A 27,308-nucleotide genomic window follows, 5' to 3' on the forward strand; every position below is an offset into this window, starting at 1 on the left:
CCTTTTAGATACTTAAAGTGCTGTTAATATTTGCTGTAGCTGTGGTATGTCAGTGGACTTCACAAGCTGTGAACTCTCACAGCATGTCTGTGGCACTGCCATAAGTTCCAAAATACAGCTGAGGAACCTCATGGCAAGGACAGACCATAAGACTTACTAAGAATCACGAGATGTTGCCATTGGGTCCTGGTAAACAGAAAAAGTGGGCTGGATTCATGTCTCCAGTCCAGAAATCTGGTTTCCCCTCTGATGTTTGGATGTTGATAAATAAATGGTCTAGACTAAAAATAAAAAGAAAACAACACTGAAAATTATTGGTTGGTATCATAACGTGTTAGGAATGCTTGTATCTTTTATTTAAAAACAAAAAAAACCCCTAAAATCTCATATTTCTTAAGCATTTTTATCAAAATCTTTTTATTAAAGAGCTGCACCTTTGTAACAATCAGTGATTGGTCTGGTCTGCAGTAAATAATTTCTTAATGTCAGAAATTTGACCCACTCCCACCAGTACCATTAAATGTTTTGGAGGCATATAAATGGCAGTGTCAGTCTGGCAGTTCTGCAGAGCCACAGCTTTTGATTGATTCCCTCAAAGTTTCTGATGGTGTGGTTACAAACAGCCAAATATCCTTTTAAGAAGTTTTTCTTATTTGCCAGAAAAGATGTCTTGTGAATCTGAAAGCTAAAACCCTCAAGTTTGGCTTAATATCTATAGAACTGGTTGCACACAGGCAGTGGGAGCATAGATCCCCCCATGCTCTGTCCATTTTGTGTGTAACAAATGGCCTTGAGGCAGGGTTAGAAGGAGAAAGGGCAGACTTGTTCCTGACCCCTCTCTGGGAGTGAGCAGGGATGTGTCATTTAGTGGCTGTGGATGTGTGTGGTGGCCTCGGGAAGGAGCCTGCAGTGTCCCACACCAAACTCAAGGCCATTTACACTCCCTGCCTGGTTGGGATTTAAGTGAGAGACACATCAGTTTATTCCTGAGCTTGTCTTCGTGCAGTTTGTCAGAATACCATGTATAAGTACTGTACCATATATAAATATATACCATGTATAAACTGCCCAACATTACATATATATACATATATATACATATATATACACACACACATATATATATACAAACATAGATTTGCCTAAAAATCTGGTAACTACACAGAAATAAAAAGAAAAATGCTATGTGTGTTTGTACATTTTTTTTCACCTGGTTTGAAGCTGAAATTTTACAAGTTCAGGGGTTTTAAAAGTGGTTACCCAGCACTTGTGAAGTTGCTGCTCTTCCAGCCATGCTCAGCAGCAGCTGCTGTCCCCGTTTGTGGATCAGGGTGTCCTGGCCTTGTTTGGGCTGGGGGGAGCAGGTGGGGCTGTGCTGTGTTTGGCTCTGTGGCACTGGAAAAGCTGGAGCTGAGCTCCTGTGCTATTTGCTAATGGAACAGCAGGGGAGTGCCAGGAGCTGCATCAAAGCAGGTGACATTGCCAGGCTGCTCTGCCTTCCCCAGCCAAGCTACTGCTTGGGAGCCCTGCCTGTTTCATGTCAAATATGTTCATCACCATCCTATGACCATGCAGAAAACCTGAGCAGAGTGAATCTTTCAGGTTCTGAAACGCAGACAAATGTTTTGAATTCTGTGTCTTTGCTTTTGAGACTGTTTCTCTCTTGGAGCAAATGAATTACTGGGTTTAACAGCACTACAAGTGTTAGACTGAGGTGAGAGGTTATTGTAGCTCTGCATTCATGAGTGCTGATTCAGCTGTAGCAGCATAATTTTATATTGACAAAGATTGAGCCCAAACAGAGGAGCTACATAGTTAAGATGTGGGAAATTAACTTAATGAGCAAGAGAAAAGACAATAATATTAAGAGAGAACTAGGATATGATGAATTTACAAAGAAGAAAGGATCTTAAGTCTTGTCAGCCTTTTTACAACATCAAGGAATGAAAATGGATCTTGTAATAACAAAGGAGAGTAATATTTGCAGCTCTCACTAGAATATGTTTCATGCAATTCATCAGCTACTGTAAAATACTGAGGACAAGGACACAGCAGGGTTCAGGATGGCTCCAGGAGGCACAATAGATGTTACCTGGCCAACCAGACTTTTACTTTATAATCCAATCTTTTCACTACAGGGGTCAGCAAGAAAAAGGCGGACTAAACCTCATTTTAAATTTTACATTATAAAGTTTTTAGGGCTTTTTCATAGTGTGCACTTGGTTGGGTTATGTCTTCCAAGAAGGCTGTGCAGTTCACTGCTAATTGAAGGAAAATATACATAAAGTACTGTCCTTAATTCATATAAAGAAGTCTGTGTTTGAAACAAATACGTTTTCCAGTGAGAAGTTATGCAAATTGAAATAGAGTGCATACTGCCCATGATAATAACGTTTCATAGGCTTGTGCCTAGCTGCACTGGCCTTTTTTTAACTGGGTGGGAGGTTTTTCAATAGGGAGTATTGTTCCATCTATCTTTCTCTAGGTAGCTGTTTTTACAGTTCAGTACACTTGAGCAAACTGCAATTTTCCTCTGTAAATGCCTTTTCTGCTACAAACACTGGCAATTCATGTACTTTGGGTGCAAGAAGGGCTTTCATCTAATGGTCAGAACTGAAGTCATTGGATTTTCTTGTGTGAATCAACTCAAGTTATTGTGTCCATCTTTCACTCCTGTGCTTGAAGGGGTTAAGCTGCATGAATCAGGAACAGTAGAATATTGAATTTTTTAGATGGCTTATACCCCAGCATACAGAATCTCTAAAGGATGAGCCACCAGGCCTATTGTATGTCATAAAAATAAGGCTTTTATTGGAAAATTAATTCCTATGTTGGAAACTAATGGCACTCCATGCCAATCAGCAACATTTTGATACCCAGTTTGGCATTCCTTGTTGGGGTTGCACTCCTGGGGTGATATTGTCTCACATAATGTTTAAACTGATCTTATTTTAATTAAATCTGGACTGACTAGATTGGTATCTATTGGTGCTTACTTTGGGTCGAGTACCTATAACACTATTTAATTTTTCAGAATGGTTTATTCTCACTAGCAATTGACAACATTTGCTGGAATTTTCTTGCATCACTTCAGAGATCAGAAATACTCTTTGTTAATGTTTAAGCCATGGTTACACTGCAATTGGGCAGCTTCCCAGCTCCCTTCATAATCACTAGTGTAAAATTCATAAATTCTAGTGCAAAACTGCAGCAGAGACCAGATTATTTATAAATGCTGTTTATGTCATTGTGTCAGGACTCTTGCATGGGATAGGATCCTGGTGTGCTTTGAGTTTTGCCCTTCTTTTGCAGTCTCTAACCTACAGGTTCCTTTTTTTCAGCAATTGCCTGGTTGTAACTTGTGCCCTGTCTGTACCATCACACTTATTTCCACAGTAGGTCCATTCCAAGCTCCATTCTCACACGGAACAAAAAAAGCACCAGATTAAGTAAATCAGTAAGTCTGCTGTTACTATTTCTCTGTAGTTTGCACTTCCAGATTTTTTCATGAGCCCTGTTGTCTGCTGTTAACTGACTTGAATAAGTTTGTGGGGATTTTTTTTGTTTTGGTTTTGGATTGGGTTTTTTGTTGTTTGGTTTAATGGTTTTAAGAGGCATTGTCTACTGAAACTGAGATTCAGTCCTGGACTTCTCATAGACCAGGGAAGTTCCTTCACCCTTTGCAGTTTTCCCACTTATTTTACTCTCTGGGGGTAGCACTTATTTTGGCACAGCATCTGCAGTGTTCAGGCTAGAAGGAAGTGGTCTGAACTTAAAAATTCCCTTTGACAAGGCAAAGGCGACCTTAATCCTGAAAATTGCCAGGTTTGCATCAATTGTGTTGCTTTCAGGATTCATCTTATGTTTGGTATCAGATATTTATGGGATGGATGGAAGCTCTTGTGCTTTCTCTCTTACCCAGGAGAGGGCTGCCAACTGCAGAATGGATTTTGTGGTGATTTCAGATGTACTTCTTAGAGAGTACTGTGCAACTAGGCTAAATATCAAATTACATATTAACCATTTTGATAAAACATTTTATAGAATTGTTAAGGTTGGAAAAGACTTCTAAGATCATCAAGTCTGTCCATTAAAAAATTAAAAGTGAAGGCACAATAATAATAAAACCACAGAAGACTGATGTAAAACTGGTGTGATTTTAAATATTTGTTTAGAAAATAATTAGAATCCCCCAAAACAGGAGTGTAGAAAACTGCTATAGGCCTATCTACAGTTTAACAAAATTATTCCAGATGTTGTTTGCTATTGGGGTTTCAGTTTGCTTTGCTTTTTTGGCTACCAGTTCTAAGTGAAAATTAGTCCATTCAATATAGAAATGGTTGTAATATATGCATTGTCTAGGAGAGTTTCCTCACATATTCCTGATTTTTAAGGAACTAGAACAGCCCAGCTGAGAAGGACTTGGAGATGCTGGTGGATGAGAGGCTGGACATGACCTGGCCGTTTGCAGCCCAGAAAGTCAAACCTGCCCTGCTGCATCACCAGCAGGGTGGGCAGGCTGAGGGAGGGGATTCTGCCTCTGCTCTGCCCTGGTGAGATGTGGATGCTGGTGAGAGCCAGGGAAAACAGCAGTCTGAGTTTTCCCAAGCTGCTCAAAGGAAAACAGAGGGGAAGGAATTAATAACAAAGTTTAGCACCTGGTGTTGTGGACAGGAGGAGTGCATGAGGAACGTGATGTTTTGGTAAGAGCATGTTCACAAGAGGTGTTGCCTTCCTTGGACCAATGAGCTTATTCTACCCTTGGTTCAGCGAACCAGTCTATAAAAATGTGCCTACTTCTATAATAAATCTCTTCTTCTGCTTTCTGGAAGAAGTCTGTGTTGCTGTGTTTCTTTGCTGCTCCCTAGCCTTACAGAAACAGTGAGACCCCACCTCAAATACTGCATCCAGCTCTTTGGTTCCCAACATAAGAAGCACATGAAACTGCTGGAGCAAGTCCAGAGGAGACCACAGAGATGCTCAGAGGGCTGGAGCACCTCTGCTGTGCTGTGGGAGAGCTGGGGGTGTTCACCTGGAGAGGAGAAGACTCCAGGAGAACTTCCAGCACCTTCCAGTGCCTCAAGGGGCTACAAGAGAGGTGGAGAGGGACTTTGGACAAAGGAATAGAGTAACAGGACAAGAGGAAATGGCTTTAAACAACAAGGCAAGTTTAGATTGGATATTAGCAATAAATTGTTCCCTGTGTGGATGGTAAGATCCTGGCACAGGCTGCTCAAAGAAGCCATGGATGCCCCATGCCTGGAAGTGCTCAATACCAGGTTGGATTTGGGCTTTGAGCAACCTGATCTAGGGCAGGGGGTTGGACTAGAAGATCTATAAATGTCCCTTCCAACCCAAACTATTCTATGATTTTGTAATTCCATAATGTTTTCAATCTCTTGTGCTGCTCCCAGGACTCATGAGTGAGACCTTCAGTGAGCCACAGACATTGGAAACATCAGCTTCTACAGGGCCTGGGGTAGACAGGGAAAGACAAGAGAAAGAGAGGAATTGCACAGTGTGCCAGCAGTGTTCAGAGCAGGGCTTGTGCAGAGGACCTGAAGCCTATGTGACATCCTACTGAAAGCTGCTGGACTGAGTAAACACAGTGAAGTTCTGAAAACTGATCATTTAAAAGCAATTTCACAAGAGGCTGTGTAGTGTCTCTCTCATTGTCTTCAGGTTGCAGGAAAGCTTCTGTAAGCCTTGATGTGGCACCTGAAAGCCATCACACAGTTGGTTTGCAGCTCTCCAACTGTGCTTCCCCCAGGGTGAGTCTGTTTGAAAAGCCACCTGTGCTGAGCTGCTGTGCTCAGTAAATCTGCCCAACTGAAGCTTTCTGTTGTGGGCTGTTGTTCTGTGGGATAGAGTAGAGACCAGGGCCCTCTGTCTGATTCTCTTACTTTTTCTCTTACTTTTAGTTTTGTGAGTATAAGAGGAAGGTTGAAAAGCCCTGAAAAATAATGTAGTCTCCTTTTTCTTTCTTGTTTCTTTTTGAATTTGTATTTTGTGGTTGATTGCAATCTTGGCTCTAGATTTTTCCTGCTACTGCTAAATTACGAATCTGGGTTAATCAGGACCTGAGCTGTCAAGTAGTTTAGTTAATCCTCTGACAGACAAACTTAACTAAACAAAGCTGAGCAGGGACATGTAGGTGTCAGTAACAATTCACTGGTGAGAAGTCCCAGGAACCTCAACCCAAGGTCCATGAGTATTCAGTTTTAAGTTCAAAGTGTACATGGGGTTCTTGTTTCAGTCCCCTTTCCTAAACTCTTCCAGTTCTTATTTGAGACTGATAACGCCTCTGCTTTCTTCAGTGGCTCTCTTTTCTCACTCAGATCTGACCTTTCCTCTGGATTTCTGCCACTCTGTCACAGAGGGCTGTGCAAATTTGGCCAGTCATTTATTACTCGGGCACCCTTGCTCCATATGCTCACATAGATCTCCCTTTCTTAGGAAGTCAGTCTAAAAACACTTAGAAAACTTCCCAGCAGACAGAAAGGCCATGATGTAGTACTCTTCTTGTGCACCATGAACATAATTGAAAGGGAATAAGTGCCAATTGACTCAATTTTGAAAAAAGAGTTGCACTTTTGGAAGGCAGGAGGAGGAGATTAACATCTCTGAAAATATTGAAAAGGCACAATTTTGCAGAACAAGGAAATGGTTTTGGTTTGTTCAGTGATCACTCCCAAATGTGTACATTAACTCTGTGCTCTCACACCCACTGGAAAGTGGTTGCAGAAACTCTGTTCTAAACTAAGGTTCTTGGTGTCCAACATGAAAAATAAGATCCCAAATGAAGTTTTCTTGTCACATTTCCATTAAAAAAATGATGCATCTATGATGTAAATGCTGCAAATGAGACACAGCAGATTCTCATCTAGCAGAAGTGACTTATAGCTTTAATTTAGGTAAGCAATAACCAATTTTCAAAGGTCATCAATAATGGTTATTGTTCCTGTGTCCCCGGTCTCCTTGTTCCTGGCCTTTCACATTTGTGCCAGTAGTTCTTTACATTTAAAGTACTAAGCACAGAGATTGATGATGTTATTTATTCTGTACTTGAATACATCTTTTTTCTCTTCTTAGACACAAATGTCAGTAATGAAATCTAATTCTGATTATCTATTCCTCCCACTAAAGCCACCAAAACATTACAATTCTGATTTGAGAAACAAATGGAGCCACAGATCTTTGTCACATCTGAGAAGAAAATCTTTCAGACCTTCCTGGACACCCCTTGGAGAGCACAGTGTCCAGGGCAGGTGTGAGCATTCCTCTCTGCAGCCCCAGCAGCACTAAATTAGATCTGTTCCTTGGCTGGAAAACTTGTGTGCTGCTCGGCTTTGTGAAAGAACTCTCTAGACATAATGGACAAGGTGAAACTGTGTACATGTAGAGCACAAAACCAAGGTTAGAGCTGCTGTTTAAAACTGAGCTTGAATGGAAGACTCTTGCATTTCAATTTTGGCTCTGTCCCTGGTTCACCAGGTCACCTGGATTAAGTAGCTTTTCCAAGGCCTCTTGTTTCAGCTACAAAAGGTGCAGAAAGGGATTCTGGCAAATTTCTCTTGCCCGTGCTGTGCTCCTGAAGCAGATTGCTGCTGCCACTTTCCTTTCTTTCTCCTGAAGGTTACCATTCCTTGGACTTCCTCGTGTCCCTTTGTCTGCTGCTCTCCCTCACAGGCAAATAGATCTGCTGAAACTCCGCATAAAGGGCAGCCAGCTTTGGAGGGAGGTAAGACCACCCTTCTGAGGGAGCAGGAATAAAAGGAAATGCCTGCAAGCAATGGAATTGCTTGTTTAATGAACAAGCCCAGATACTCATCTCTGAACACAGCTGTCACACTCATTGCCCTGTGAAGGGTGTCATGTGCAAAATAGTGTCACTATTTTATAGTTCTTTTTCCCCTTTATGACTTTTTATACATTGGTTTCATGACTGGCTGCAGTATGTAAATAATTTGTGGCAAGACCCTAGTTCACAGTCTGCCTGAAAAAGTCCACAATTGAAACAGAACATCTCAGAGTGACAGAACACCTCAGAAAAATTTGTTTCCACGGTGGGAGGTTCTCACCAAAGGAAGGGAGAACCACTGAATCACCTCGTGTGCCCTGAACTCGTGCTGTGGTTTCAGTGAGGCACACAGGGAGCACCAACACCTGCCAAGTTAACCCCACTGTTGGCTTATGAGCCACGTCCTTGTCACATCTAACCTGATGACTTTCCCAAGCATGTTTCCTTAAAGATTGAGAGGCATTCAACCCAAATCACTAAAATTACCCCAATAGAATGCCTTGTGCTGCATATCAAATGTGCCATTTATCTGTGGAACCAGATCACAGTGTGAAACGGTTGTTTGAGCAAGTCAGAGAACTAGTACAGCTTAATTAAATTAAATTAACAGCTTTTTTCAGCATGGAGCTCCTGGCCAGCATTGCCATCCCACACCACAGAAGTGACAGTGCTTAGTGGCTGTGTTCATCTGCCAGAACAGCAGGAGGACAGCACCAGGGTGAGGACACAGGATTTGTATTCTCTTCCCACAAGCTTTTCCTGTGATTTACAACTTACCACGAGTGTGGTGCCAGATGAGCTCTTCCAGGTGCAGCCTTTTTTAACCATAATATCTCATAGCTGCTGGTTCTTCTGGACATCCAGTGGTGGAAATGGCCTGAGGGAGGAGGTCAGAGCCCTGCAACATCTGCTGGTGTCTCTCCAGCTGTTCCTGTTTCCCATCCTGCTTCTGTTCTCAGAGCAATGTGTTGAGCAGCCAAGCATGGTATCTTTTTAACCCTGACCAGCTGAAACAGTTCTTGATTACACCCTAAAACAGGTGTCACAAAATAGTCAGAAAAACCCCCAATGAATAGGAAACTATAAAAAAGTGCAGTGCTATAAATCTGTGGGCCAGCCTTGGAAAAGGAGCACCAAGTGTCCTTCATTTCCCTTTCAGAGCTTAATTTACAGTTTAAAGCAATGAAGTGCTATTTGAACCAGGTTGGGTTTTGGTTTGTTTTTCCTGGAAAAATGAAGGTTTAGGCATTGATTGCTATTGAATTTAGGAAAAACCTCCTTTATTTCAGAAGGCTGCAGGAAACTGCCTGCCTAGATTTGCTCCTAGGAGTGTGCTGTCAGTCACTCCTGCTCCAGGGTGGGACACTGAGTGTGGGCATAAATCCTAAATCAAACTTTCCACAGGCGACTGACATATCCACAAGTCCTGAACACCTGTGGGAGCCCAATGTACTGGTGCCACTTGTCACACAGCTGGGCTTCATCGCAGAATTGGTACTTAACAACTCCTGGCAAAACCACAGATCTTTAGGTCACAGACCTTTCCTTCCTGCACTGACAGGCTCAGGTCCTTGCTGTTTCTGTTCTTGAGATATGAAAGTTTGAAATGAAACTAGATTCTCAGTGGGGGGGTTGTGAAAGGAGTAGTACACTGTGGGTTTTTTCTCTGTGAGAGCTGTGGAGAAAACTGAAAATCTGTTTGTGTGGGAGAGGGGAGATTTAAAAGACACCTTTAAAGTGAAGTAGGATTCCTTAGAATTAAGGATGAAACAGTTCCCAACAGTGTTCTGAGCACTAACCTAACAAACAGTTGAAATTAAGTTGTTTTCCCTAAAGCTAAGTGCTAGATGTTTCCAAACCATCTGCATTATAAATTCAAGCTCCACAAACTGAACCACAGTTACCAGTAATATCATGATGTGTGAGAAATACATTGGCTGTGATACCTCTTGCATTTAGGTAAGCTTTTTCCTTCAAAATGTTTATTTTTTGGAACTGTGTTATATCTGTCTATATGTGTAGCTTCTTTAGGTGATGGAAGGTGCTAGAAGGTCTCCCTGGAGTCTTCACCAGGCTGAACACCTCCAGCTCTCTCCTCCTGTCTCCAAAGCAGAGATGCTCCAGCCCTCTGAGCATCTTCATGGCCATCCATTCAGCAGATCCACATCCTTCTTATGCTGGGGGCACAGCCAATTCCTGTGCTTAAAAAATATGCAATAAATCACTTTGCCTTGATCAGCTTCACCCCAGTAATGCTCCCTCTCTTGCTTTGCACTCCCCATGATGCTGCAACACCAGGAAACTGCATTTCTGTCTGGACAAATGAGTCACTCAGTCTGGGCAAAGTGGCGTGTGACCACTGAAACATGAGACTTCTCAGCAGCTTGCAGGATCTGGCTCTTTTGCCCACTTCTTAGAGGCCAATACAAGTTTTGGTGCTGCAGTTTCCTGCAAGTCCAGGTCAGGGCACCATGGGCTCAGCTCTTGTGGGTTTCTCTCAGGCAGCACCTGGGCTCACCTTCAGGGGCAGCATCTGTGCATGCACAGAGGTCCCTGGGCCCGTAGCTCATGTCAGTGGTGCTCATGATGCAGAGACCTCAGGACCCCTTGGGAAGGCACCTTTTTCACCTGTATTGTGTGTACTGTGCAAATTTGGGTGTGTATCAGCAGTTTCTTCCCACGTGAGCTCCATCCGTGCTCCATGCTGTCATGCTCAGCACGGAGAAGGATAACTGGGAAGCTGATGTGAAATCAACACCATGCTGATAGTTTTGTATCCTGCAAAACAGCATCAGATCCCATCAGATTCATATAAAGTCTGCATTTTGGACCATCTCTGAACGGCCAGCAGCTGGATTGCTGGCATTTGTGTCTGTTCAAGCACTTAGAGTTCTGTGAAATTTTTTTAAAACTCTTGGGATGCATATCTCTTCCCTGCTCAGTTATTCCGTGTCACTCTCTGAGGATATCACAGCCTAAAGAAGGAGATGGACTCATTTCCTCAGAATTGCCCTTGAAATGAGGGGATTTTATGGAAGTGGCTTTGCTTTCAGAAAAATCCCCCTCAAATCAGATGGGGAAGGCGATGCCAGCTGTTCACTGCCTGCCTTCTGGATTGTTTACAGCTCTTTCTACTACCTTTTTTTTTTCCTTGTCTCAACAAGTGAAGAAATCCAACCACAGGCAGTCAGGGGTGCTGGGTGCCGACCCCAGAGCTGTGTCTGTGGTGGAGGTGTTGTGTCACCAGCCCCAGCAGAGCCAGCCCTGCAGCTGTGAGCAGGGGGATGCACACCCCTGCACAGCCTGCCTTGCATCTCTCACTCTGTGCTGGAAGCAGAGAGAAGCACCAGCTGGTGAAGGGAGGGAGGCTGGGACAGCCCTCCCAAGCTGGTGTCCATCTCTGCCTCACCCTGTGCCCTTATCCACTCTCCAGTGCTCATCTCACAGCTGCACCACCTCTCCTTATGATTTTACTGCTCTGGCAGCTAGCTGGGTTAAGATTACTGATGAGGTTTCTGATGAAGTGTGAAGGAAGTGAGAACACACCACTGCTGTTGTGGTGGTGCTTTCTTGTTCATTGGTGGGCGTGCTGCTAAAACAAATGAACCTTTGTTTCTTTCTCTTATTTTAACAATTTTTTATAGACTTTCTAATGCCGTTTGCTTAGGCAAGAAATAGGCGAGAAGGCATCTTTGTAGCCTTACTGCAACATTTGCTCAGGGAGAGCAAGGATAACTTAAGGGGTTTTAAGGTAGATATTTTCCCCTCATATCTTCTAGCCTGCACTATTCCAAGTAACTTCATGTCTTTCTATTCTCTTTCCAGATACCTGTGACTCCTATCCACTAGTGAAGATGCTGAGAGCAACTGGAGAAAAGAGGGCATTTTGATTGTGCCATGATGTAGAAGGCCTAATTCTTAGTTACCATTAATTACATTACCATTAATTACTTAATTACAGTCTTTTGTTAGCCTTGCCAAATTCAACAGTCACATTAATGATAGGTATCTCTCAAAACTGGGATTTGTTTCAATTGTGTGTTATTTTTAAGAAGATGAGTGAACCCACAAGAATTCCCTCTGCAGGATACATCTTCAGTCATTTCACCACTCCTAAGAGTAAACTAACACCTTACTGAGTTATTCATGACCCTTCTCAGTCAGGCTGATGTAGATCTGATCACTTCCTGAGGCTGTTGTGAAGAATAAATCAAGCATCTCTCTTCATGCTGAGTGCTGGCACATCACAGTGTCTGAGACTCTATGAAAGAGAAAAAATCAGCACAAACCATAATCTGTTCCATATCCCAGGTGAGCTACCCAGCATTTTAGCTCTCAAATAAATTCTCCCTATTGTGCCTCTCAGTCTTCAGGCTCTTCCTTATTCCTCTGCCTAAAGCTCATTTCTTCGATCATGCCCATAAGTAACAAATTGTGTTCAGCCAGGTTATATTACTGCACTTTTATCACTGTCCCTGGGGCTTTCTCACTCCTGAAGGATGATCTGGAGTGACACTTGAGAAGCAAGAAAAGTGGTGTTAAGGAAGGTGGAAACAGCTGGTGCGGGAAGGGGCAAAAGTTGGAGATGTGAAAGAGGGAAGAGAGAGAAGGAAAGTCTAGAAAAAGAGCCATGGCCAAGCCTCAGGTCTGAAAAGCAAAATTTACACCAGAGAGTGACTGTGGTTAAAATGCTGATGATGAGTTTGAGAGGCAGCTCTGACAGAGAAGTCTGCCCAGCTGGCCCTGCCCAAAGAGGTATGAAGTGAACCCTGATGATCTTTAGGGCTTCAGAGGCAGAATCCCCCAAAAAGCTCCAAGCTTTGTTCAACGTTTTTCTGAAAATACAATGCTATAATTTATTTGGGGATGGGAAATCAAAGTCTGAGGTTTTTCTGAGCAGCATGCTCAGGTACTAGGCTAGCCAGGGAAACACCCAGGTAAAAATTCCTTCTGCATTTGATTTGAGCCTGTGTGGCATGTTTAGGTCCAGGGTAGCTGTGAGGTCCTTACCCCAGGGCTGGCTCTGGAGATGTCTCCATGCAGCCATTCTCAGATATCTCCACCCAGCCACTCACCTGTGCTCTGGAGGAGATGGGGACTCCTTGTCTGCTCAAATGGAGTGACTGCTGTGGCACCTCTGTGTGACTGCAGGACACCTTCCAAAACCACCAGCATCCTCTGCTGCAGCAGGAAATGTCCACCACACCAGGTACACAAGAGAAATAACAGAGAAGTATCTCTGCAGTCTCATGAGATATATCCAGAGATCAGCGCTTGTCTTGTCTTAAATTATGTGTTTGGTACATTTGTGTCCCATGTGGGCATTTTTTAATACTCTTAAAAGGACCCCAGCAGGTCTGGGGTTCCACCAAGTCTTCTTTTTACATCACTTGGTTCAGGTTGAGTCAAAACTGCTTCTCAGTAGTACCTTAACCCCTTATTTTCAGAATTTAATCTGAATTACTGCCATATGGTCAGGTCAGTGGAGCTAGTGACCTGCTCACAGCCTGACACAGCCCACAGGCTGAGCTAAAAACTACCTCTGATCTGCCTAGCTGGAGCTGAGGGAAGCCAGAGCATAATGGATGAATGGGGGTCTTCCACAGACCACAGCTCACTGTACTGCACAGAGCCCACTCTGTCCCAAAGCACAGAGGATGGAGACAAAAAGACCAGGGAATAAACCCAGCTGTGTTGCCCATTTGTCCCAGAAAAGTAGGCAGGTTTGGGTACAATCTTGTCTGGGATCTACTGAAACTGCTGGAAAAGCAGACAAATCCTCAAGTCCTGCCCCCAGGCTGCAGCCCCAAGTGTGTCACAGCCACAGCAATTGTGCTGCTATCTGAAAACAGCCCTCCTTGGTTTGTGGTGACAAACAAATGACACCAGAGGGGGGGAATCTTCATAGTTCTCTGAACTTTGCCAGCCCACGTGCTCACAGCTGCTGGGGGTGCAGAGGGAGCAGCTCGGTGTAGCTGCAGAGGATGCACATGCAGGGCTCTGTGCTCAGCTGAAACTGTGTGTAGGTGCAGGATCCCCTTTCCCTATGGCTATTCCATCATCCCAGGGCTAATCCCTGCTGGGTCACACTCACAGTGCATGTTTGGGATTCAAGAGTGGATAATGGGAATTTTCTATGATTTCTGTTTCTGTGTTACATGGTCCCAAAACAGGTTTAAGGGATAAAGGCTTTGTATAAAAGGGTAATTATGCACTGGGAAATTAGTTCTCATGAAACATGTGAGGTGTTAGCAAATAAGAAAGGTGCTTTAACCAAATAATATGTGTTTTCTGCGAGGCTTTGTGATGGGGAAACTGAAGGGAGCAGCAAAGAATAGAGGGGACCAGGTAATGGCCCTTTCCCAGCCAGGTGAGAGGGGTGAAGGGAGAGTTCAACCTCCCATCTCAAGGGTGAAGGGGGTGCATTTGTGGTTCTTGGAGAGGAAAAATTGATTTCTGTGGGTTTAAACCATTATTTATTTATTTGTTTTTTCATGAGCTCAGTTATAATGTATATTTCTAAGGGGAAGTGTCTTTATGTAAGTTTTGCATTTCTTTAAAACACCTATGCTGCAGCAACACGATATTTCTTTGCACTTCTCAGCCTGGTGATTGTGAAAAGTGGGTTTTAAATTCATTTCTCACTTTTCACCCGGTTTCTGCAGGGTTAAAGGACTTTATTTATTTCAACCTGAATTGCAAAGGGTTTTTTTGTCTGTGTAACCCCCCCCACACCCTGCCCCATTCTCAGAGAGTGCAGCACCTCTGAGATGAAATTGAACATGGGCTGGAAATGAGGTGGTTAATTTAACTTTTGAAATTGCCCATGTTTTAAAATTGTTTGAGACCCCCTATGTGTATTTTGAGGCTCTTTCTGTATTCAGAGGTGAGGGAGAGATGCAGCCGAGGAGAGGCAGCATGAGAGATGGGAGTGAGTTTGTGCATTAGCTCAGAGCCCCATTCTGCAGCCCAAGGCAGAAATCTTTGTGTTTGAGTAAATATTATGCAGACAAAAAGCAAGTGAGAGATCTGGGCTTATAAAAGTAAAAAACCCACACTTTTTTCTTTTTACCAGGACATATCTTTCCTAGCGTAGCCAAAGGTACAAGCCTGGGTAGTGAGTGAGAGGCAGTGATTGAACAGACAGCCCATTCTCTAACAGAAAGATTTATTGAGTACATGCACAACTAATTAAAACAAAGCAAAGCAATGATGTCCAGGCTCCAAAATCAAGATCTCACCAATCCGCTGGCCAGACGTGCAGGGAGTCTTGGGAACCTGGAGGTGATGCTGCAAAGGTCCATGTGGATTCAGCTCCTTAAAGTCCATGGTGATTACAGGGTCTTCTGTTTTGCTCATCTTTTACCATCTTTCCAAGTCTTTGAGACTATTCACACCCCTGCTGTCTTCAATGGGTGCTTTTCCAAGCTCAGGTGTTACATTTCCTTCTCTTTCCTTCCAAAGGCATTGTCCTTGGCTTCCCTTACCCCCATCTCCTTGGTTAAATGATGTCTTGAGCTTTAGCTTTCATATATTTTTAGATTCTATGCTGCCTTAGCGTGTGACTCTGAACTGTTGGAACACTGGAAACTGAGAGTTTTGAACTTTATATGCTGTCAGGCACTGACCCCCAAAAGAGCATGGAAGCCTTGGAGAAGACATCCAAAATGGAATGATAGAACTAGAATCACTGGTGTGTAGTTTGAATAGAAGTGTGGTATCACATGGTGAAAAATTTAGAATTTAGGATTTTAGAATATAGCAATATATAAAGGGCAAGATGATGGTTTTAGGGTGGAGGTTTCTTTTTTTCTTCACGGGTCTAGGTGAGATTTAATTGGATAGAAAATGCACTGTGGGTCACATGTGTTTGGTCATTGGGTCAAAAGTAAAAATCTATCTAAAGATCTAATCTAGGGGTTAGTTTTTAATTGGACAATTAAGCTTTAAAAGACCTTGTAACTAGAGAGATATATTGCCATTTCTTCATTTTTAGCTTGTTAGCTAGAAGTGCTGTAGCACTCACTGTAACATAGATAAGAATTAATAAACATCTGGGTCCAAACATGAAATTCCGTCTCTTGTGCTTTTAAGCCCAACTCTGACTGAAGAGAAAAAAGAAGATGTTAAACACGATACTGAACTTCATGTAAAGTGTTGGCAAGTTCTCTTCACAGTTTAGTCAAAACAATCATTTTCCAGCCCAAGATGCTGCAGCTTTAGGCTCAAGAAGTGCAAACAACAACAAATTGAGGAGAGCAATATGGGAGGATGGGACTGCATAACCTGATCTGTAATTGGACAATTAACCCCAATATGTAAGTGGACCAAAACTTATAAAAGTGTGAAAACTCATGAACAGCCATCCATCTTGGATCCACTTGGGTCCATCTTGGATCCATCTTGGGTGTAGTCACGGCCAGGCTCTTGTACTGCCCAAGGTGTACCTTTTAAAGGCCTTTTAATAAACCCCTACTTTATTCCTTTAACCCTGTCTAGCCTCTGTTCCAGGTAGCCTCTCACAGGCATCTTAAGGACTCTTAAATCACACAAGAGCAGCTTCTTAACATTAGTATTTGGGGATGAGAAGTTCAAAAACAAATTACTTATGCTAACTTTTGCTTCTTTACTATGAAGGTGATCAAACAATGAAACAGGTTTGCCCGGAGAGGTTGTGGAGTCTCCATCTGTGGAGACAGTCAAAGCCCAGCTGAAAACACTCCTGGGCAATCTGCTCTAGGTGACCTTGCTTGAGCAGGTGGGTTCAGACTGAATGAAACCTCTCAAGAGGTCCCTTCCAACCTCAACCATTCTGTGGCTCGTGCCATCTGCAGGCTGCTTGGCCTGTCCTCCCCTCCTGGATGGCCCTCTGGTAGCAGAGAAGGCCATCCCTTTCATCAAGGTCTGGCATGGCATGTGTCCCCACCGCTCAACGCCTGCTGGGTTGCAGCCAACAGCGGAGCCAAAAGATCTTCTTGGTGGCAAACACAGAGGCCAACCCAGTCTTGCCCTTGACTATTTCATGAGGGTCTTGGCCAGCCCCGCTCCTTTCACCTGGTTATCAAAGCAGAGTTTCACCTGCCTCATCCGGTAACAAGTGGCTACCATGGCAAAGCACACACAGATTTGCATTAGCAGTATAACTACAATGGGGTGCAGCAGCGCATTGAAAATGCCAGTGGCCGTGGGGGACCAGCCAAAAAAAACTTCCCACCAGTGGTGTTCTCCCGCCCTCCTAATTCGTTCCATTACCTGTTTTATAACTTTACCATCGTGGTGAACTGTTATTAGGATCTTTTTAGCTTCAGCCTTGGCATTTTCTAGCAGCTGCTGCAAATTTGCATGCTCTAACATTTCTTTTACAAGGGATAAATCCATACCGATGGGGGTTGGGGTTATACTACGATACAAGGTATAGTTTCTGATTAGCAACTGGCTAGTAAACACAGGTGGTTTATACACAAAATCACAGCCTCTAATAGTAGCTACATTGCAAGCACACATATTTGAGTCGCTAAACACAGTCTGGTTATAAGCTTCATTAATTTGCACGTATTTACACATTGTTCTGAAGCACACACAGCCTTTCCCTACGTACACTAGCACGGTTTTGTTACTGCTCTGGGGGTTGATCTCAAAGTGGCACACCCCTTCTTTGGTGTCAAAGCACACATCGCTCGCCTTAAGGGCATCATCTTCACATATGAATCCCAGCCCCCTCTCCAAAATGCAGGCTTCCAAATCTACCGTCTCCCACTTCCCATCAGACACCCTGGCCCACATGCGGTGGTCCAGGGGGTAGACCACAGACCCGTTTGTGTTTACCCCCAGGGCCACGATGGGGTAGACCTTTTCAATGCGAGCCTCTGCCACGGTGAGGACGTGGGCAATGACTGCGTTGAGGGTCTGGTCGTGGGTGAAGTTGACGAGCCTCCACCAGGCTTGGAGCTGCCGCTCCTTCTCTGTGGCCGCGTCCCACACGATCTTTCGGATCTCAGTGGGCAGGACGCCGTTGTCGCCATCTCTCAGGATGCCTGCAACGACACTCTGCACCCACATCTGGGCCTGGATGCAGCTGAGAGCAAGAGAGACGTTACTTTGTTCGATGCCCAGGGCTCGCAGCAGCACCTGATGGTCTTTCTCACTTATTTGTTCCCAGGTGGGCAGCACCTCTGACACAAGCCACTGCCCCATCCCAAGGCTGGACAGGGATGAATTCAGGGGCTTGAGGAGGTCCTGCACTCCTGAGGTGACAGTCTCCAGCTTGTTTGCCAAGACCTCAGCATTCATGCTGTTGAGGACTCCCAGGCCAGCACCTCCTCCTCCCAGCACTGTGGCCAGCAGGTCCCTCCTGGCCCGGGTGGCCTGGAGGGAGCGGCTGTGGAGCCAGGCCAGCCAGCCAGTGTGCAGAGTAGCCAGGAAGGGGGCACAGTGTGGTCTGACAGAGGAAATATTAACAGTGGACAGAGACAGCACCACCTTCTTTAGTGACCGGACAGGCCCTGTCAACAGCTCCTGGACGTGATTTTTCTTTACTACATAAGGACCTATTTTAGAAACAAGAGGGGGCAAGACAGCAGTAATGGCAAATTCCTTTTTAAATCCTTCGGGGCCTCCTATCCACCACTTTCCTCCAAGCCCAGGGGACATTTCTATGCTCAGGTTTCCTCGACACCACACCTGGAGGGTTATGATCAGATGTGGGCAGCGTCCATAATCCTGATTATACCATGAAGCCTCTGCATCTAATTCAGATCTATCTAGTGTTTTGCTCTCAGAGAGGCAGGTCAATGGAATGATCCACTTGTGGCCATTAGGGGCTGTGACAGTCACAGTGGTGCTATTAATTTGCATTGGGTCAGCTACACTTTCTTGGGAGTATTTAATTTCCAGTTTTACCTGGTTGCCAATTTCAACATAAGGGGCTGCATGCCAGGCCAAAAAATGGCACTTTGAGATCTTAATGGCAGCAAAAGAGGGTGCTGTGGTGCTGATCTTAAATTTAAAGGACAGCCCCACATTGTTGTGTGCCCAGAGGCAAACCACAAAGACTGGCTGGACCAAAGTAAAATTGTACCAGCAGTCCAATTTCTCCACAGCACAGATTTTTTTCTGATTCTTCTTAGTTTTTACTTCAGTGACAGAGATTTGAGTTACTCGCTGGTGAGTGGATCCATTGATTACCCTGCACCCCACCTTTATTTGGTGTCCCACCTTCCCCAGCAGCTGTGGAAGTCTTTCTGTGCTATCCCAGCCCCACTCATTTTCCAAGTACACCTCTGCCCCATGCATAACTACTGTTGACAAATTTAAGCCTTTGTTAGAATTTAATCCCATGATTCCCGTATGTTTTATATAAGCTTGAGACCAGGGCCAATCAGTCCCAATTTTTGTGTGCCTTCTAACCCTGTGCTGGGCTGTGGCCTGTGTGTTAAGGTGCCTTTCTAAGTGAGAGTGAATGACATTTTGTCCAGGGTGCTGATGGGTTGGTTGGACACATTGCGTGCTCAGCACTATGCACATACCAGAAAGCAAAGTAAATCCTGCAATCACAAATTTGAAAGCATTTTCCCCGCAGCACAAACAGGGCTGGTGATGCCACGAAGTTCGCCCTTCCCGCTGGTCACAATCGCCTTCCATTTTCCTTTATCTGCAAAACATAAGCAAGGCGGGCTCTCCAGCCCCGTTAGTTTCCCTTCCATGCTTTTAATTGTGAAGAATGGAACCACTTCTCCTGCCTTTTTGCCCCTTTTCTGATTTCTACCTGGTACACAGAGGGGCTGGCCTTGTTCACAACCCTAACAGGCCCCATCCACTGGGGTTCCAGCACCTGGTTCTTCTCCCTAACCACTCGGTATATCACCAGGTCCCCAGTGTTCCACTCCATGGGGTGCAGTAGCACTCCCAGCTGCTTATCCATCTTAGGGATGCTGGTCTCCTGTGCCGAGGCGAGCTGGTGGTAGGTGGCTGACACCGTTCTCAGCATGTCCTGGACCCACCTGTCCATCAGCACACGGGGCTGCATTTCATCCGGGGGCTCCCCTCCTTGCCACCAGCGTTCCAGAGACTTCAGGTCTCTTGCGGGAGGAAATTTTGGGGGAGAAAGTGTTTGAGATGCCAGAGACCCCCTCAGTGCCAGCAAGGTCAGTGGGAGCTTATGATCCCAGTCTTTCCTTTGCTGGCTCATGAGCTTCCTCAGTGCTGCCTTCAGTGTTTGGTTGGGCCCCTCTGCTGAGGTTGGCTTCTGGAAATGCCCTGTGATGTGAAGCTTTTGCTTGATTCCCAGGGCCTGGCACACCCCTTTTGTGACTTCCCCAATGAAGCGTTGGCCGTGATCTGAGTGGATCTCCTTTGGGATGCCCCACTGTGGGAAGATGTGCTCTACCAGGATCTTGGCAGTTGCACTGGCTGAGTTGTTCCGAGCTGGGAATGCTTCCACCCACTTGGTGAAGACATCACTGACCACTAGGCAGTACTTATTGCCTTGGGCTGTTTGGGATAGTGGGCCAATAAACTCCATCTGCAGTTTGCTCCATGGCCCAGAAACCCTCTGGTGGCCCAGGATGACTTTGGCTGTTTTGGCATCGGGATTGTTGGCTGCACATGTCAGGCAGTTGCTGACATACCTCTCCACATCCTCTCTCATTTCAGGCCACCACCCAGCACCCTGCAGCCTCACCATGGTCTTGTCTGTCCCCAGATGCCCCTGCTCATGAGCCAGGGCCACCAGCTCTGTCCGGACCAGTTCAGGCACCACCCAGACTGGGAAATCTGCCCCCTCCCTCCGTGCCAGGACCAGTCCTGAGACATCTTTCCAGACCTTGCACCCTTTGTACTCCCTGCCCTGTGCTAACTCCCAGAGCCTGGGGTCCTGTGCCTGCAAGCCCACCAGATCCACGGTCTCCCAGTGCCTGCTGGGAGCCACTGACACTGGGCCACTCTCTGATATCTTGCTGGCCTTCCACATCAGCCCTTCCTTGGCACCTTGCTTGGCTCTGGCATCTGCCTCCTTGTTCCACTTGGCTTCCTCTGTCCCCTTCTTGTGTGCCTTGACCTTAATGATCTGTGCTGGGCACGCCCTCTGCTCTGCCAGCCTTGCAAGGTACAGCAGCTTTTTGGCATAGGTGACAGGCTTGCCATCAGCAGACTGCATGTCCCTCTCCCTCCAGAGGGGCAGCCACTCCAGGGCCACACGCACTACCCAGCCTGAGTCTGAGAATATGGCCAGTGGCTGGTCGGATGGTGTGTTTTCCAGGGCAGCCATCACGGCCACCAGCTCGGCAGCCTGGATGGAGTGTGGCAGGCACTTCCCCTTCACCACCTCCCCGGTGCCCCGGTTGACAGCGGCATAGCCCGTGTAGGGCACCCCTTCCTCGTGGTAGTTGGACCCATCTACGAACCACACAGCGTAGCCTCTCTCCTTGGCCTCCGCCAGGCTGAGGCTGCTCTCAAAGAGGGGTGCCCGCCATGGCTTGGGGTCAGTAAGGCAGACTCCTGACCCCTCCCCATCCTTCTCTGCACTGATCACCACCCTGTAAGCACCAGGTGAGGGATCCCTGGGGATCTCCTTGTTGGTCAGTGCCAGCGCCCAGTTGGCCATCCTGGGGCAGCACAGGGGACCATCATCCCCCTTTCCCAACAAGAGGTACCTCACCGGGGTGCAGGAGGTCCTCAGCAGCACGGGGGCCGACCCCACCAGGTACTCCCAGTGCTGCAGGGCCCAGGTCAAGGTTAAAACCTCCCTCTCGTAGTCACTGAACTCTTGCTCGACTGGCGTCAGGAGACGTGAGGCGTGGCCAACAGGGAGCAGGTTGGAACTGTGCTGCTGGCCCAGGGTGGCCTGCAGCCCCCTCCCCGTGCTGGCCAGCTGCAGAACATAGGGTCTGTCCCCCCGAGGATGTGCCAGCATGGGGGCTTGTGCCACACTCTCCTTTAAGGTCTTCACGGCCTCATCCTGCTCTGGCCCCCATTCCCAGGGGATATTCTTTCTCAGGAGGTGGCAAAGGGGAGCTGTTTTCTCTGCATAGCCCTCAATGAACTGACGGCACAACCTCAGGAGAGCCAGGAAGGACCTCAGGGTGGTGACATCAGACGGTGCTGATATCTTCTGTATTAGCTCAACCCTCTGCTTTTCCAGTGAGCACCCTTCCTCCCCCAGGGTCACCCCCAAAAAGGAGACCTCCTTCCAGCACAGCTGGGCCTTTGTGGGGCTGATCCTGAAGCCTGTTTTCTGGACAGCCCCCAGCACCTCTGCCAGCACCTCCAGGTTCCTCTCCTTTGTCTGGGTGTGGATGAGGATGTCACCAGCACAGGACAGCACGCTGTCCCGGTGGCTGACCTCCTCCCACATCCTCACCACGCGGGCATGGCAAATGGCAGGGGCATTGTGGAAACCTGGAGGGACTCTGGTGAAAGCAAATTGCCGCCCTCGAATCGTGAAGGCAAACTTGTGCCAGGACTCGGGGTGCAAGGGGATGGCGAGTGATGGGCTGGTGAGGCTGAGCACTGAGAACCACTCAGACCCCTGGGAGATGGCTGCCATAATGTTGGGGTACTTGACCACCGTGGAGGTCTGCATTGGGGTGACTTGGTTCAGGGTGCTGAAATCAACTGTCAGCTTCCATGTTTTCCCATCAGCTTTCCTCAGGGGCCACACTGGGGCGTTGCTGGAGCTCTGCTGCTCCACCAGGACTCCCTGGTCCAGCAAGGTTTTGACTGTGTCCCACAAGCTGTCCTCAGCTTCAGCCGGGTACCAGGGCTGAGGCTGAGGAGGTGGATCTGGCCCTTTGACTGACACAGTGGCATCAATCTGCCCACAGTCCAGCTTGCTCCTTGCCCAGACCAGGGGGAACTGTTCTGTGACCCGTTTCACCCGGGGCTCCCACTCAGGGTGGACCAGGATCTCAGGGGCTTTCAGTGACATCACCCTGTGGCTTGCCGGGATGACGGGCAAATCAATTTGTGGGCAATGTAGCAATGCTTGGTTTGCCAGGTCCACAACCACCCCCATCTTTGTCAATGAAGGGATGGCTAAAACTCCTGGCTTTCCTTTCATTTCCATTTTCCCAAATTTTTCAGACCCTTTGGCAGCCCCAATTTCAAAGGGTACGGGCCCTGTGAAGGGCACTGAGGATTTCTGGCCGTTTGGGCCTGTCAGTTCAATAATTTCAGAGGTTTGGAAGATCCCAGCTCTGCTGGGAGCCATATTCAGAATTGAATAAGAGGCACCAGTATCAATTAACATCACTTGTCCAAGCACCCCTCCTCCAATAGTTGTATCAACTATCAGGCGCCCCCACAAATTGGTCTTAATCGGTGCCACAAAAAGGGGCGATGCGGGTGCCTGGCAGCCCTATTGCTGAGCCTTAGACCCCGGGTCAATGGGGTGGCAGCTGCTGTGCTTTTTGGCCTCGTGCTGGGCCAGTTTTTGGAAGAGCTCCGCATCCGGCAAGCCATCAATGTCCTCCTGTTTCTCATATTTTATCAAGCGCTTCCTCAGCTCAGCCCTCCAAGGGTTAGACTTCTGAAACCTCAGCCCTTGCTGGTTCTCCTTCCCCAGCCCCCCCTTGCCATCAAGATCTTTTCGGTTGTCTCCTTGCATTTTTCTCATCCCTGCGTTTTGGAAAGGCATGGCCAAGGTTTTCCCTTTCTTCCCCCCCAGCATGTACCCTGGGAACGCCTGCTTTTGCAGCTCAAAATTCTGGTTCAGGATCTGCTCCAGCTCTGACAGAGGCTTTTTGGCTGCATCCCCACCAGCTATCACCCGCAGTGGGGGTGTCAGCCCCACCACCAGTGGCTCCTTGAATTCAGGCCTGTCAAAATCAACAGGGGAGTCCTTTGAGCCAGGCAGCCCGGCCATCTGGTAGAGCATCTTTTTACGGTTAACATAGGCATCGGGCCTCTCCTCAGGGTTTTGCTTCTCCTGGTGGAAAAGCACTAAGGGGTTGACCTCTGGGAAGAACACCTTCAGCACAGCCAGCTGGACGTCCCCAATGTCCTGAACATTGCCCATCTGCACATCCCCCGGCAGTGCTGCAAAATCATCCGGTTTCATGCACTTTCTCACAATGTCTATCAGGTCACTCACAAAGTTGCCACTCTGGCACTTGGGCAGACGCTGCACCCTGGACAGCCAGTTAATCGCTGTCTCCTTTGTCAGTGGCCCCAGCATCTTCCCCACTGTCTTAAGCTGCTCAGGGGTAAACCAGAGCACAGCCCTGTTGGTGTCTATGGGCTGGAGTGGGACATGGATGACTGGCTCATCGTGGGGAACCTTTTTATCTTTGGAAGCCTCTACCTCCCCTGCTTGCAGCTGGCACACCTCCTCCCGCAGAGGAGCATAGGGGGATGGCCTGGTGGGGCCATTAGCACCCCACACATCATCCTCATAATCATAGTGGGGTGGGTGCAGGTCCAGGGAGTCCTCCCCCTCCCCATTCCCGATCGGGGTCCTCTTGCCTTTAATGGCAGCCACAATGCCCCTCGACACCCCCAGCTCTGCCTCCAGCTCCTGGATCTTGGCATGGCACACCTTGTGATCGGGGCCAGAGCCCCGGTCCCGCTGGGCGTCCTGCAGGACTGCCCGCACGGCGCTCTGCGCATCGTGGGTCTCCCCGATCCACTTGCCAACCTCCTTCTTCAGCTCCTCCGTTTTCATCTTCTCATAGCCCAGCTTGCTTTCCAGCCGGGAAATCTCCACCGCGCTCCGCAGAGAGTCCCCGCACAATCCCTGCACCTCCGCCCGCAGGTTGTCCACCTGCACTTTGAGCTCCTCCTTGGCCTGCTCCAAGGTCTGCACATTCTCAAGAGCCTCCTTCAGCAATTTGGACAACTCCCTGCCTACCATCAGCAAACCCTGCAAAGCTGCTCGCTTCTTACACTTGTTAGTGGGTTTGGGCTTTTTGTTCTCCTCTGACCAGCTCTCCCACTGTTGGCACAGCTGCTGGTACGCATCTGGGCCCTGGAAAGACCCTGCTGACCAAATTGGGGGGAGACACTTCTGGAGCACAAACTGCTCCAGCTTCCAACTGCTAACGATGTCACTCATCATAGTGAAGGGGACAAGATCTGCAACGACTCCGTCTCCGGGCAAAACTACCACAACACACCAGCACTGACAATCCCTTCAACCCCTCCACAGAGCAACCCCGCAACCCTGCAACCCTGCAACCCCACAACCCCACAACTCACCCCTCCAAAAAGCCCCCCGGAGGGACACCAAGCCTGGACACAAGGGAGGGGGAAGGTGGGAACAGGAGGCTGTGGCCGAGCTGGCCGCTGCCACGAGCCACCGGCTCCCGGGGAGGGAATGGGGAAGGGATGTGGGAGCAGGTGAGGCAAAGGAGAGACCGAGCAGGACCCCAATAAAAAGATCTCACCAATCCTCAGCTGAATGTTCCAGCGGTCCCAGGAGTTTGGAGATGATCTCTGCAGAGGTCCAGCAGATCCGGCACCTTTAAGGTAAAGGTGGTCACGAAGTCTCAGCCTGGTGATTTTTATAGCCATGGCAGGTTGTTGTTTGGGGCTGGTGACACCTGTGTTTACTTCCTTGGTGGCTTTTCCTCCTCCATGTGCTGCCTTCCCAAGGACACTTTCCTTGTCTTTCCTTATCCTCTTCAACACTGATTAGAGAAGCTGAGATCACACGGCAGCACCTGCACTGCCCCTATCTGTCCAGGATTAGTCGCGGTTCACACTAAACTTCTGCTTGCACCCAATGTCCTGAAGAGGGAGAGCTGGAGCCTGTCCTGTGATCGTCCATCCTTCCAAATCCCCCCATGCCCCCCTCATTTACTGCACACCCCATTAGCACCTGGAGTTTGTGGGGAGATCACACGTGAAGCTCACACCTGACACCTGTAACAAACACAGTCCCACCAAACCACCCCTCAAGCACAGACCTATTTGCCAGGGAGGGATGAAATGACAGGAAAATCCACACAAGTCATCATTTAGATTTATTTTGGCATCTGTCTTTAAAAGCATCATTTTTTCTGTGACACAGCCCAGCTCGTCATGCACTGACAGGGCCTTGGGGTTACCCCATGAGATGTCAGGAGCCTCCACTGTGATATTGCAACAGCTGAGTTGCAGCTGTAAATCTGCACCTGCAAAAGCAGAGGACCCCCCAACCTCACCATACAAACCACATCTCAGCTTGGAGAAGTTTAGAAAATTTGACCCATTTGTTTTGGGTTTCTTTTTTTCTGCTGTCACACTCAGAAAAGGGTACCAATTTTCTCACTCAGTGAAAATACTATCATTTTCATTACTGCTTTTACCTCTAATGAAATACTCCAGAAGCTAAATCCTCCACTAGAATAAAACCACTTTTAAAAAACTTTAAAAGGAAAAGAAAATGTTCACACATGGCTGCTGGAGCCCCAGTGAACTTCAATCCTGCATCCCTTCACCCTAGAGCAGCCCTTATTTCTACATTCTGCAGTACTGACTTGTGTTGGACTGCCCTGGAGGCTGAGCAGCCTTCCCTGACCCCTAAAATCAGTCCTTTTAACCTAAAAAGCACAGAGAGAATGTTTTTTTCTCTATTTTTATGGTAGCTGTTTTCTCTAGCCTGGCATTTACAGCCCAGCTGCAATTAACCTCCTCTGCAGCATGGGAGTTTAACAGAGATGAAACCTCAGCCAGGTCCTGCTTCTTGGCAATAAACCCTGTTCTACACCAAGGCTTTGCTCCAGCCTCTCAAAACAAACACTTCATTATAGGAAATTCGTAACAAGGGGAAAAGAAAAAGTAAAAAATGCAGAAAAGCTTTTGAAAGCACCAGAAATTAACCTCAGCATGGTGAGGTGGGCAGGATGCAGGCTGGAAAAGAGAAGAGGGGCTGTTTCCCACTAGGATGGGTTCACAGGGAGCTGGCTGGGCTGGGGACAGGGATGGTTGTCTTTAATTTCAGAAAAAGAATAAAATTCCCCTAGAAATTGCACAGCTACATAGTACAAATACACCAAAATTCAACTATTCCCCCCAACATGGCCCAGCCATGAGCCAAACCCTGGTGATTAGGAGCTGCTATTCCTCAGCAAGGTCACCAACAAATCTTGCTTGTGAGAACAGATAAGGTCAGCTTACACCTTTCTTTCCTCCCATTTTCTTCCCAGGATAGCAGCCCCAAACAATGTGGGGATATTATAAACAGCAGCTGTCTCCTGCACGTTCACACAGTGCTTTGATTTTTGTCGGTGATATGCTGCCAGACAAAGGTATCCCTCCTCCAAAATGTTTTCTTGTAGGAGCAACAGCCAGTCCTGAGAACAGCCTGGCCACTGGTAAACACCTCCACTGTGCATAAACACCAATTTTTAAAAAATTACATTTAATCCATGTTGCAGTACACTATGCTTTTATATTTCATGTATTCCTTTTGCTTTCTCTAAAGCTGTTATAATATCCTGGGGAAGCATTCCGGTGTAACACCCCCATATCCAAGGCTGTAATGATGGCAAAAGCCACCTCTGGGAAAAATTCTTGTCCTGGTCAGGAAGCC

General features: G+C 47.1%; 3 protein-coding genes across 3 annotated transcripts; all 3 read right to left on the reverse strand.

Annotated features, from left to right (window-relative positions):
* Positions 1 to 14,952: 14,952 nt before the first annotated feature.
* LOC106853119 (uncharacterized) lies at positions 14,953 to 25,437 on the reverse strand. The gene is made up of 2 exons (XM_088162986.1): positions 25,180 to 25,437; positions 14,953 to 19,451 (listed from the first exon to the last, which is right to left on the reverse strand). Exon 2 carries the CDS (start codon positions 19,439 to 19,441, stop codon positions 16,817 to 16,819), a length of 2,625 nt encoding a protein of 874 aa, XP_088019112.1. The 5' UTR covers positions 19,442 to 19,451; positions 25,180 to 25,437; the 3' UTR covers positions 14,953 to 16,816.
* On the reverse strand, positions 19,488 to 22,811 carry LOC148223851 (protein NYNRIN-like). Its single transcript, XM_088164392.1, has one exon. It carries the CDS (start codon positions 22,809 to 22,811, stop codon positions 19,488 to 19,490), a length of 3,324 nt encoding a protein of 1,107 aa, XP_088020518.1.
* Positions 23,154 to 24,851, reverse strand: LOC106853122 (uncharacterized). Its single transcript, XM_014876172.2, has one exon. It carries the CDS (start codon positions 24,849 to 24,851, stop codon positions 23,154 to 23,156), a length of 1,698 nt encoding a protein of 565 aa, XP_014731658.2.
* Positions 25,438 to 27,308: the final 1,871 nt, after the last annotated feature.

Source organism: Sturnus vulgaris, chromosome 4, assembly GCF_052056855.1.
Source record: "Sturnus vulgaris isolate bStuVul1 chromosome 4, bStuVul1.hap1, whole genome shotgun sequence".
NCBI lineage: Eukaryota > Metazoa > Chordata > Aves > Passeriformes > Sturnidae > Sturnus > Sturnus vulgaris.